This window comes from Danio rerio, chromosome 18 (genome assembly GCF_052040795.2).
Source record: "Danio rerio strain M-AB ecotype USA chromosome 18, GRCz13ab, whole genome shotgun sequence".
Taxonomy (NCBI): domain Eukaryota; kingdom Metazoa; phylum Chordata; class Actinopteri; order Cypriniformes; family Danionidae; genus Danio; species Danio rerio.
The window spans coordinates 52444621-52457500 of record NC_141038.1 but is presented as its reverse complement, the minus strand read 5'-3'; the positions used below and the strand labels follow the sequence as shown (position 1 = coordinate 52457500).

At 39.2% G+C, this 12880-nt stretch overlaps 1 protein-coding gene across 8 annotated transcripts in view; it reads left to right on the top strand.

The window, feature by feature from the left end:
- Positions 1–12880, top strand: part of ltbp4 (latent transforming growth factor beta binding protein 4) — a 121975-nt gene that overhangs the window by 54431 nt on the left and 54664 nt on the right. For all 8 annotated transcript variants that reach the window (XM_087293410.1, XM_087293409.1, XM_087293412.1 and 5 more), the window contains 2 exons: positions 2070–2294; positions 12230–12507. In XM_087293410.1, coding sequence (XP_087149536.1) covers positions 2070–2294; positions 12230–12507 — 503 coding nt within the window. The remainder of the gene's footprint in view (positions 1–2069; positions 2295–12229; positions 12508–12880) is intronic.

Below are 12880 nucleotides of genomic sequence, written 5' to 3'. Positions count from 1 at the left end.
TTTATTAGAAACTTTCCATTTTTGAGAGGCAGTAAACCAAGACTCAACATTCATTCTGAATCTTTCGTCTAAAGCACAATAACGGTTTTAATAGCAAACAATTGCGTAATTTCCTTTTTTCCTCATGCGGTTGAGAGATGGATGAAGTCATTGATGAGGGATTTGCTGTGTTTTTATGAGCCCTTTTCACATATCCGGGTTCCTCAGTAGCGGAAGTCGTCATAGTTGAGTGAACTTAGAGCGCAGTGAATAGGAGAGTACAACTAATCATTTGTTTACAGTCCTATTTACTGAAATAATAGGTCACACTTTATTTTGATGGTCCGTCTGTTGAATTAAGTTACATTGCATCTACATGCCAACTAATTCTCATTAGATTATAAGTAGACTGTTAGGTTGGGGTTAGGGTTAGTTGTCATGTACTTGCCAAGTTTCTTGTAGTCTGGTAAATGTCTGTTTAGCAGCAGTAATAACAGATATTAAGCAGACCGTCTACTAATACTTTAATAGACCATCAGAAAAAAGTGTTACCAAATAATAAAAGAAAAACTCCACAATAGTGTTATCAAGACTTTCAGAAAAAGAAAAAAATAGTGTGAGACTGATAACGGCAGCAAGAAGAGAGAATAATGTCAAATTTACTGTCCCGCACCCAAATACACTGCATAACAAACACCTCGCACAAGCAGTCATTTTTTTTTGTGTATTTTAGTGCAAAATGCAAGTTAGTTAGAGCTTTTAAAAAATTAATTGCTGAACTAATATTAAAGTGGAATCTTGCACTCGATGAGAGAATGTGTTCATTATTTTGAATGCATTGAAAAAAGAAAAAGGGGGATTGTCTCAATGGACAGTGAATTTACTTCATTCATTTTCCTATTTTGCACCCGGAGGAAACCCATGCCAACATGGGGAGAACATGCAAACTCCACACAAAAATGCCAGCTGGCCCAGCCGAGACTTGAACCAGCTAACTTCTTGCTGTGAGGTGACAGTGCTAACCACTGAGCCACCGTGGCGCCAGATTTTACTTTACTAAAAAAAAAAGTACTAAAGTAGGGTTTAAGGTTTAAGTAACTCAAAAGTTACTCGAAAGTAACACAAAAGTAACTCAAAAGTAACTCGAAGGTTACTCAAAAGTAACTCAAAAGTAACTTAAAAGTAACTCAAAAGTAACAAAAGTTACTCAAAAGTAACTCAAAAGTAACTTGAAAGTAACACAAAAGTTACTCAAAAGTAACTTGAAAGTATCACAAAAGTTACTCAAAAGTAACTTGAAAGTATCACAAAAGTAACTCAAAAGTAACTTGAAAGCAACACAAAAATAACTCAAAAGTAACACAAAAGTAAGTCAAAAGTAACTCGAAAATAACACAAAGTAACTCGAAAGTAACTCGAAAGTAACACAAAGTAACTCGAAAGTAACTCGAAAGTAACACAAAGTAACTCGAAAGTAACTCGAAAGTAACTCAAAAGTAACTCAAAAGTAACACAAAAGTAACTCGAAAGTAACTCGAAAGTAACTCAAAAGTAACTCAAAAGTAACACGAAAGTAACTCAAAAGTAACTCAAAAGTAACTCAAAAGTAACTCGAACGTCATGCAAAAGTAATGCAAAAGTAACATAAAAGTAACTCAAAAGTAACGCAATACAACTTAATATTGTAATGGATTACTTTCAAAAGTAAATTTCCCCAACACTGGCGACACGGTGGGTTCACAGCAAGAAGGTTGCTGGTTCGAGTCCCAGCTGGGCCAGTTGTCATTTTCTGTGTGGAGTTTGCATGTTCTCCCGGTGTTAGTGTGGGTTTCCTCCGAGTGCTCTGGATTCCCCCACAGTCCAAACATGCGCTATATTGCAAGTGATGAACTAAATTGGCCGTAGTTTATGAGTGTGTGTGTGAATGAGTGTGTGTGGGTGTGTAAAACATATGCTGGAATAGTTGGCGATTCATTCCGCTGTGGCGACCCCTGATAAATAAGGGACTAAGATGGTAAATGAATGTTTATGATGACCGTTAAACACATCATAACAGTGTTGTGATTCTCTCTCTCTGTTTCTCCTGTCAGTCTTGTGTCCGATGTTGTGTAAGAACGGAGGAGTGTGTGTTCAGAAGGATCAGTGTCACTGTCCGCCAAATTTCGCCGGGAAGTTCTGCCACATCCCCGTCTCCACCACCACCTCCACCAATGACATCGAGAAGCCAGAGTCAGGTGCTGCGGATTCAGCCAATCAGGCGATGACGTCCGAATATATCCTGCCGCTTCAGACGCCTGAGCAGATCAACACTGATGGTGAGTGGACACTCTCGCCTGCTTACTGCTGAAGTCAGAATTATTCGCCCTCCTGTATTTTTCCTAAATAATTCCCAAATGATGTTGAACAGATTCAGGAATTTTCCACAGTATTTCCTATAATATTTTTTCTTCTGGAGAAAGTCCTATTAATTTTATTTCAGCTTGAATAAAAGCTGTTTTTAATTGTGGGTTTCCTCCGGGTGCTCCGGTTTCCCCCACCGTCCAAACACATGCGCTATTTGGGGAATTGATGAACTAAATGGGCTGTAGTATATGAGTGTGTGTGTGTGAATGAGTGTGTATGGGTGTTTCCCATCACTGAGTTGCAGCTGGAAGGGTATCCACTGCATAAAAAAAACATATGCTTGAGTAGTTGGTGGTTTATTCCACTGTGGTGACACCTGATAAAAAAGGGACTAAGCTGAAGGAAAATGACTGAATGAATGACAGCAGTCGGTCAGTGACATGACACAGACTCTCCTGTTGCTGCACTGCATGTTTATTTGTTGAGTTTGTTTTATTTAATCAGCTAGTAATGATAACTGTGTTTCCATCCGTCATTTCATAGAGGAGTGACCACAGAGCTCATTTATTTGGCAGAGAGAAGAATTACAATCACCTCTGCGTAGCTAAAAATCCTCAACCCGGACTTTCTGATAAGACATACTTCAAAACATGTTTCAAAGCCAATGTATATTCATTTAAATGCGCTTCTTTCTTGATGTTTTGGTCTTTTTTCTTGTCCAAATATATACAAATTCTTAAATCAAGACATTTTCTAGACAAGAAGAAATACTGTCTTGTTTTCAGAAATAATGTCGAAAGTGAGTTTTGTTAATAGTTAGAAGAAGAATTCCTGTAGAGTGAAAATCACCAATGCTGATTAAACTCTCACTTTGGCTTAGTGATGTAATGTTATTTTTGAAAATAGAAACATTCAAATATTTTCTCAGAGGATCAACCAGACCAAATATGGGACCCTTTAATAACCCATATTGAGAATCTTTAATAACCCATATTTTCGTTTATTTTTTTTTTTTTTTTTTACCACAAACCAACATAACACAGAAACAAATTACCTTTATAAAAAAGAAAAAGGAAAAGAATTAATTAAATAATAAATACAAATTAAATTTAAAAATCAAAACATTTTATTTTCTTATTTATTTAATTTTGTTTATTTATTTATTTAGTTTTATTTTATTTATTCAGTTTTATTTGATTTAGTTTTTTTTATTTTGTTTTATTTAATTTGTATTATTTTGTTTTGTTTTATTTAGTTTTGTTTTATTTTATTTTGGATTGTTTTTAATTTGTTTAGTTTTAATTTAATTAATTTATTTTGTTTTGTTTTATTTAATTTATTTTATTGTATTTTTGTATTAAATTTAATTTAATTTAATTTATTAAATTTTATTCTATTTATTCTGTTTTGTTTTGTTTATGTATTTTATTTTATTTCTTTTATTATATTTTTTCATTTTATTTAGTTTTATTTTATTTTATTGTATTTATTTTATTGTATTTTGTTTTTTTATTTTATTGTATTTTATTTATTTTATTTCATCATTTGATCCATTTCTTTTTCTTTTTAATATTTGTTGTGTTCATTAGTTTCTGTCTTAAGTTACGTCAAAAAAAGCAAAAACAAAATGAAAATACCTTTGTTACTGAATATCTTCAACGTAATTGTAACGCCGGGGAGTAACACCACAACAGAAGGTAGGATCCAATATGCAGGTTTATTCACAGTCAGGCAAGCAGTGGTCCATACGGGAGCAAACAGGTATGTGAGGACAATCCAGAATCGTAGTCAGTTTAACAATCAAAAGGTCGAAAGGCAGGCGGCAGACAAGGATAACTAAATAAACAAGGCTAGGTTCAAAACAGGAAAACAAGACAAGGAAAGCGCGTTGTAATGCTACTATACAGTGAACAAGACTCGGCAATGTGAATGAGTGTGTGTGCTGCTAAATACTGTGTGTAATCAGTCTCTGAAAGTCCTCAGGTGTGAATGTAAATCAAGCTAAATGAGAAAGCAGGTGTGTGGGCGAAGAGCATGTATGAAGTTGTAGTCCAGGAAAAGTGTAGTTCTAGGTGTGTGTGTGTGTTTACCAGCGACATCTGGTGGTTGTTCGCTGGTAAACATGACAGAGCCCCCCCTCTAAGGAGTGGCTTCCAGACACTCCTAATACTGTTCAGGCGGGAGGTGGAGCGGAGGCGGAACAGGGGGAGGGATGGAGGGCCAGGACCATGCAGCGGGGGCGTACCTGGAGCGTGGAGCAGCGGAGGGCCTGGAGCGTGGAGCAGCGGAGGGCCTGGAGCGTGGAGCAGCGGAGGGCCTGGAGCGTGGAGCAGCGGAGGGCCTGGAGCGTGGAGCAGCGGAGGGCCTGGAGCGTGGAGCTGCGGAGGGCCTGGAGCGTGGAGCTGCGGAGGGCCTGGAGCGTGGAGCTGCGGAGGGCCTGGAGCGTGGAGCTGCGGAGGGCCTGGAGCGTGGAGCTGCGGAGGGCCTGGAGCGTGGAGCTGCGGAGGGCCTGGAGCGTGGAGCTGCGGAGGGCCTGGAGCGTGGAGCTGCGGAGGGCCTGGAGCGTGGAACTGCAGTGGCCCTGGATCATGAGGCTGCGACCATTGAGGAAGCTTAGGAGGCGGTGGCCGTTCAGGGAGTTCAGGCGGCGGCGGCCGTTCAGGGAGTTCAGGCGGCGGCGGCCGTTCAGGGAGTTCAGGAGGCGGCGGCCATTCAGGAAGCTCAGGAGGCGGCGGCCATTCAGGAAGCTCAGGAGGCGGCGGCCATTCAGGAAGCGGCGGCCATTCAGGAAGCGGCGGCCATTCAGGAAGCTCAGGAGGCGGCGGCCATTCAGGAAGCTCAGGAGGCGGTGGCCATTCAGGAAGCTCAGGCGGCAGCGGCCATTCAGGAAGCTCAGGCGGCGGCCATTCAGGAAGCTCAGACGGCGGCCATTCAGGAAGCTCAGGCGGCGGCGGCCATTCAGTGAGCTCAGGAGGCGGCCATTCAGTGAGCTCAGGAGGCGGTGGCCATTCAGCGAGCTCAGGAGGCGGCGGCCATTCAGCGAGCTCAGGAGGCGGTGGCCATTCTGGAGGTTCAGGTGGCGGTGGCTCTGGCAGCTCTGGCGGCAGCGGCACTGGCAGTTCTGGAGGATCTGGCAGCTTTGGCAGCTCTGGAGGGTCTGGCAGCACTGGAGGGTCTGGCAGCACTGGAGGGTCTGGCAGCTCTGGAGGGTCTGGCAGCTCTGGAGGGTCTGGCAGCTCTGGAGGGTCTGGCAGCTCTGGAGGGTCTGGCAGCTCTGGAGGGTCTGGCAGCTCTGGAGGGTCTGGCAGCTCTGGCGGTGGCAGCTCTGGCGGTGGCAGCTCTGGCAGCTCTGGTAACTCAGGTGGTGGAGGCCATTCTAGGGGCTCAGTTGATGGCATTTCAGGAACTAGAACAGGAACTATGGCAGGAACGGACAAGGAACAGGAAACCATCTTGTGAGCTAGTGGCAGATTGGCATTTACCACATTGTGAGTTGGAGGGCTGGTTGTGACCACATTGTGAGCTGGAGGACTGGAGTCGGCCATCTTGTGAGCTGGAGGACTGGAGTCGGCCATCTTGTGAGCTGAAGGACTGGAGTCTGCCATCTTGTGAGCTGGAGGACTGGAGTCGGCCATCTTGTGAGCTGGAGGACTGGAGTCGGCCATCTTGTGAGCTGAAGGACTGGAGTCGGCCATCTTGTGAGCTGGAGGACTGGAGTCGGCCATCTTGTGAGCTGGAGGACTGGAGTCGGCCATCTTGTGAGCTGGAGGACTAGATGCGGCCATTTTCTGAGCTGTGTGTGTGGTGGTGGAATGAGCAGCAAGCCCCGTTGCCAGCGGGTCTTGCTGTCCTTTGCCCCCCCCCAAAAAATATTTAGGGGTGTCCTCCACCTTGCCAACAGTGAAGGGAGACCCACTCATTTGTAGTGCAAGATCAATGTATTTTTCCAATGTCCAGTGGGGTTCGTACAGTGGTATACATGAATACAGAGGTTCAGATAACCCGCCATGGAAAAATATCATCTGGCACAAATTGTCCAAAGCTGTAAGGTGGGCTACCTGAATAAAGTCCTCCACGTATTCTTCGATGGGGCGATCTCCCTGACGAAGACGCATGAGTTGAATTCCTGCTGGATCCATTTTGTGGCCGAGTCTTCTGTAACGCCGGGGAGTAACACCACAACAGAAGGTAGGATCCAATATGCAGGTTTATTCACAGTCAGGCAAGCAGTGGTCCATACGGGAGCAAACAGGTATGTGAGGACAATCCAGAATCGTAGTCAGTTTAACAATCAAAAGGTTGAAAGGCAGGCGGCAGACAAGGATAACTAAATAAACAAGGCTAGGTTCAAAACAGGAAAACAAGACAAGGAAAGCGCGTTGTAATGCTACTATACAGTGAACAAGACTCGGCAATGTGAATGAGTGTGTGTGCTGCTAAATACTGTGTGTAATCAGTCTCTGAAAGTCCTCAGGTGTGAATGTAAATCAAGCTAAATGAGAAAGCAGGTGTGTGGGCGAAGAGCATGTATGAAGTTGTAGTCCAGGAAAAGTGTAGTTCTAGGTGTGTGTGTGTGTTTACCAGCGACATCTGGTGGTTGTTCGCTGGTAAACATGACAGTAATGTAGGTAAAACACAATAAAGTTGTTTTTAAAATCAATAAAGTTGATATTTTGACCTATTTTTAAGTCAAAATATCTAGCAATGCATAATCAAGAAGCATTTTCTAGACAAGCAAAAAATATTGTTATGAAATAATGAGTCAAAATTAAGTGAGTTTTACTTATAGAAGAAGCAAAACAATCTGCCAATGTGGTAAGAAAAATAATCTTGTTTTTGCTTTGCAATTAGATTACTTTGCTTACCCCATTGGCAGATTATTTAGCTTGTTTTAAGGTAAAGCTCACTTAATTTTGCCTCATTATTTCTAAAAACAAAACAGTATTTTTTGCTTGTCTAGAAAATGCTTCTTGATTTAAGAATTGTTAGATATTTAGACATAAAATAAGGCAACAAATCTAAGTCAGAATAGCATTCTTTGTTCAAATTTGACCCGTGATGTCCAGAAATTGTAATTTTATTAATTATCTTTATCTTTAAAGCAGTATCAGAGGAAGTTAGATTTTATCATGAGCATCCTGTACATGCCCCAGTCCTAAAAATGTGGTTAATTACTAGATATGTTGATTTTGGCTTAAATGAGATGTGTTGTGCAAGTCTGCTGCAGGGTATATAAGCGATTAAACATTGCTCAGAGAAGATTAAAACGTGATTTTATCTCATCTGATTCATGTTTGTAATAATATACTATTGATTTTAAACTCACTTTGAAAACAACAACAGGAAATGATTGGTGGTGTAAATAAAATATATTCAAGTTGCAAACAATCCAACTCCTGGGATGTATTTCGTGCTCTCCAGAAATATATACAAGAGTACATATCCTTAATGAACCTGGGTTGCGTTAATAATATACTGTATGTCTCTTAAAGAGATGAACTTAAAGGGACAGTTCACCCAAAAATAAATACTTCCCCTGCATTTACTCACACACATAAGCAGTTCTTAACTTTAGTGCATTCTTCTATTTAACACAAAAACAAAATGTTAGAATAGAGCTGCAAAAATATGGAGGTCAGTGGTTGTTTTTTCAAGCATTCTTCAGTGTATCTTTCTTTGTGTTCACGAAGGAAACTCAAACAGGTCTGGAACAAGTGGAAGATAAGTAAACTGTGACTTACCTGTAATTTTCATTTTTGGGTGAACTGACCCTTTAATTAAAAACCAGAAACAGCTGTTTCAACCACAGTTGCATTTTCAGTGCATTTGGATTGGTGTAAACGTGTTTAGTTACAAAGAACAAATAAATAATGGTACTTTAAAACTGTAAAAAATGCAGGGATGCACACAATTCATTCATGTTGTCCCAACACAAATCAATAACAGTAAGTTAAGTAGATTAGACATAAAACAATTCAATTGTCCTTAAGAACATTTGTGGGGTTTTAACTCATTTTAAACACATAGTTCGAACAAGTTTTTTAGTCTAGGCTGAATAAAACTGTACTATTCATTTTTTTAGAGAAATACTGTTAGGGCTTTATTACTATTATTATTATTATCATTATTATTATTATTATTTATCATCATCACCATCATCATCATCATCATCATCGTCATTATCATCATTATTATTATTATTATTATTATTATTATTATTATTATTATTATTATTATTATTATTATTATTATTTATCATCATTATCATCATCATCATTATTATTATTATTATTATTATTATTATTATTATTTATCATCATCATCATTATTATTATTATTTATCATCATCATCATCATCATCATTATTATTATTATTAATATTTATCATCATCATCATCATCATCATTATTATTATTATTATTATTTATCATCATCATTATCATCATCATCATCATCATTATCATTATTATTATCATCATCATCATCATTATTATTATTATTATTATTATTATTTATCATCATCATCATCATTATCATCATCATCATCATCATTATTATTATCATCATCATCATCATTATTATTATCATCATCATCATCATCATCATCATAATTATTATTGTCGTCGTCGTTGTTATTATTATTAATAATAATAATAATAATAATAATACTGTTGTTATTAATTATTATTATTATTATAGTTAATATTATTATTTTTATTATTATTATCATTATTATTAGTTGTAGTATTTATTATTATTATTATTATTATTATTATTATTATTATAGTTATTATTAGTTGTAGTATTTATTATTATTATTATTATTATTATTATTATTATTATTATTATTATTATTATTATTTCATTAATTTTTCTTTGGCTTAGTCCAGCTGCAATGCAGTACTAGAAAACATCTATTCACACTCATTCACACAAACACTCATACACTCATACACTATGCACAATTTAGCTTATTTAATTTCCCTATAGCGCATGTGTTTGGACTGTGTGGGAAACACCAACGCGAAAAGAGCATGCAAACTCCACACAGAAATGCCAACTGACCCAACAGTACTTGCTTTGAGGCGACAGTGCTGCCACCCATTTGAGTTATTATTGTTTTACTCTGATTTTTGGTGCAAGGTGCCAGTATAACCCCCGCAGCTTTTCCCAAGAAGACTAAAAGCAGTCTTATTGTGTAATCATCAGTAAGTTGGATTAGGGTTATGAGTGCTAAACGCTGTTGTGTAACACTCCGAATCCCGAACTGAACCTGATGTTCCAGATGGGGTTCGTCCAAACAAACAAGAGCCATCTTTTCCAGCCCTTTATTATCTCACAGACATTTCTGCATTGTCTTCAGACCTCAGATCATCTTTTATAAAACACAGAGGACTGGAAAAGCACTGGCGCTGTGTTTACTGCATGTTAGGCGAGGAGGGGTTTCTCTCGGAGGGAATCTGGACAGGGCTTTTGCCAAGTTTAATCTGTGAAAGGCTGGAGGTATAATGATGACTCACAGCTCGAACACGTTTCTGGAGAATGAGGGCTCTGTTTGTAGAGATCCCAGCTAGTCATTCTGCCGCTGTTATTTCGGACTCTCAGTCTGTTTGTGTGAGAGACGCTACATGCATTAAAACCATGCAACTTTTATTGATCTGTCCTCTGTGTGTGTAAATGTCGTTTTAAATTCAGAACTATACAGTAAAGGGAAAGTTTTAGGGTGAAAGGTAATAATTTGCAATGATTACAGGCATGTTGCACAGGAATAAAACCCTCCTGGACAGCATGCATCTTTCATTTACCAACACAAATACACAAACATAGGTCTGTGTTTTTGTATTTCCATGTTTAATTCCACTATTATTTTAATGTCAATCTGTTTTTTGTTTGTTTGTTGTTTTTACTTAATTTAGTTATTTAGCAGATGCGACTTATAAATACTTTATCATTTAATTTTATCATGCATTAAATGCTTTATAATGCAGTGTACCACAGCACAGACATAATCAGTCCAAAAATATGGTATATTTTTTTAATCATACTTTCTTTTCCTATAATACAGACTTGAAGCAGCTTCACTTGACAAAACATCAAACTTGATAATAACTGTTAATTTGGAAAAGATCATCAATTTGGAAACTGTTACCATTCGTCTTTGCAGAAGACAATAGTGTAATTATTCAGTTTTAGTCATTGTTGATTCAGTTCAGTTCAATAACACTGATGTTACAGTTAAACCTCCATTCAGTTGAAAAAGGACAAATCTATATACACTCACCGGCCACTTTATTAGGTACACCTTACTAGTACCGGATTGGACCCCCTTTTTGCCTCCAGATCTGCCTTAATCCTTCGTGGCAGAGATTCAACAAGCTACAGGAAATATTCCTCAGAGATTTTGCTCCATATTGTCATGATAGCATCACACAGTTGCTGCAGATTTGTCGGCTGCACATCCATGATGCCAATCTCCCGTTTACCACATCCCAAATCTCTACATCATCAGAAAGATCCGACACTTCCTATCTGAACATGCAGCTCAACTCCTTGTCCAAGCTCTTGTTCTCTCCAGACTGGACTATTGCAACTCTCTACTAGCCGAGCTTCCAGCTAACTCTGTCAAACCTCTTCAGCTGCTCCAGAACGCAGCAGCGCACTGCAAAAAATGCTTTTCTTGCTTAGATTTTTTGTCTTGTTTCTAGTCTAAATATCTAAAATGTCTTATATCAAGAAGCATTTTCTAGACAAGCAAAACATATTATCTTGTTTTGAGAAATAATATGCCAATATTAAGTGAGTTTTTCCTTAAAACATACAAAATAATCTGCCAATGGGGTGAACAAATTAATCTTGTTTTTTCTTTTGACGTAAGATAATTTTGCTGACCCCATTGGCAGATTTTTTAACTTGTTTTAAGGAAAAACTCACTTAATATTGGCATATTATTTCTGAAAACACGACAATATGTTTTTTTTGTCTAGAAAATTCTTCTTAATTTAGGAATTTTTAGATGTATGGACTAGAAACAAAAAAAATTTAAGCAAGAAAAGCATTTTTTGCAGTGCACGAGTGGTCTTTAATGAAGCTAAAAGAGCACATGTCACTCCGCTGCTCATCCGTTTGCACTGGCTGCCAGTTGCTGCTCGCATCAAATTCAAAGCTCTGATGTTTGCTTACAAAGCGATTTCTGGCTTTGCTCCTTCTTATCTGCTCTCACTTCTGCAGATCTATGTGCCCTCCAGAAACTTGCGTCCTGTGAATGAACGTCGCCTCGTGGTCCCATCCCAAAGAGGGAAGAAATCACTTTCCCGAACTCTCACGCTCAATCTGCCCAGTTGGTGGAATGAACTCCCGAACTGCATCAGAACAGCAGAGTCACTCGCTGTCTTCAAGAAACCACTAAAAACTCAACTATTTAGTCTCCACTTCACTTCCTAATCTGCAATTGCCTCTCTGGCTCCACTGCTAACTGTACTACAGAAAAAAAAAATTACTAATGCTTTCCTTCTTACACTTTACACACCTGGAACTTGCCTACAGCACTTATTCATTGTTGCTCTTATAGTTGTGTAAATTGCTTCCTTGTCCTCATTTGTAAGTCGCTTTGGATACAAGCGTCTGCTTAATGACTAAATGTAAATGTAGATATCAGGAATGTAACATAAGATCACACTGTACTTCATAAGTGCTAATAACCAGTTAATATCTTAATAATAGTCAGGCAATAGTTTACCTCCACTAAAGTGTCATCATAAATTTCAAACCATCCTCATGTTCATTTTCTGACCTTGCTTAATCTGCTAGTGGGAATAAAAAAGCAAGTTTTACGCTGTTTCAGAGATGATTACATGATGAAAGCCTTCATTGTGTGTTTCTGTGTCTGATTGGTGTCTCTGTCCTTCAGTTTCCCCAATGGTGAAGGTTCGAGTCCAGCATCCTCCAGAAGCCAGTGTGAAAATCCACCAGGTGCTGAAAGTGGGTTACGGCCCAACAGTTCACGAACACTCAGAAACCGTAACCTGGTCCGCGGGTCTTTCTGGGGCCCGTTCACATCAGTTACCGGGAGAAAGATCTGAGGCGCCGCCACCGCGCATCATTCAAGCCCAGACCATACGTGGAGATTCAGTCTACACAGAGTCATCCGGCTTCAAATACTGCTTCAGAGAAGTCCGCAATGGACAGGTTCGCTTACAAACCTTCCTTATATTTTAGCAGTAGAGCATCTGGTTTGGTTGCAGCTGGAACAGAAATGAGCCTCATCCGAGTCTGGATAATGCCGGGTAAATTGAGTACGACTTGTTTATGGTCAAATATAATGATGTGATCATGCTGAGCTGCAAATGTTGGTTACTCAGTGTACCGAAAACAACTTCCGTCACCACCCTGCGTATTAGCCCGTGTTGAAGTGTGTTTATTGCAGATTGTTTAGCAGATTGCGGTGCTCTTATTACAGAGACAGATTCCCTGAGGCCTGAACACGAGGCCGGAGAGGTTCATCTTGCAGGAGTTTTTATTTGCTCATGTTGCTGAAGAGTTTTCACAAACGAGGTCAGAG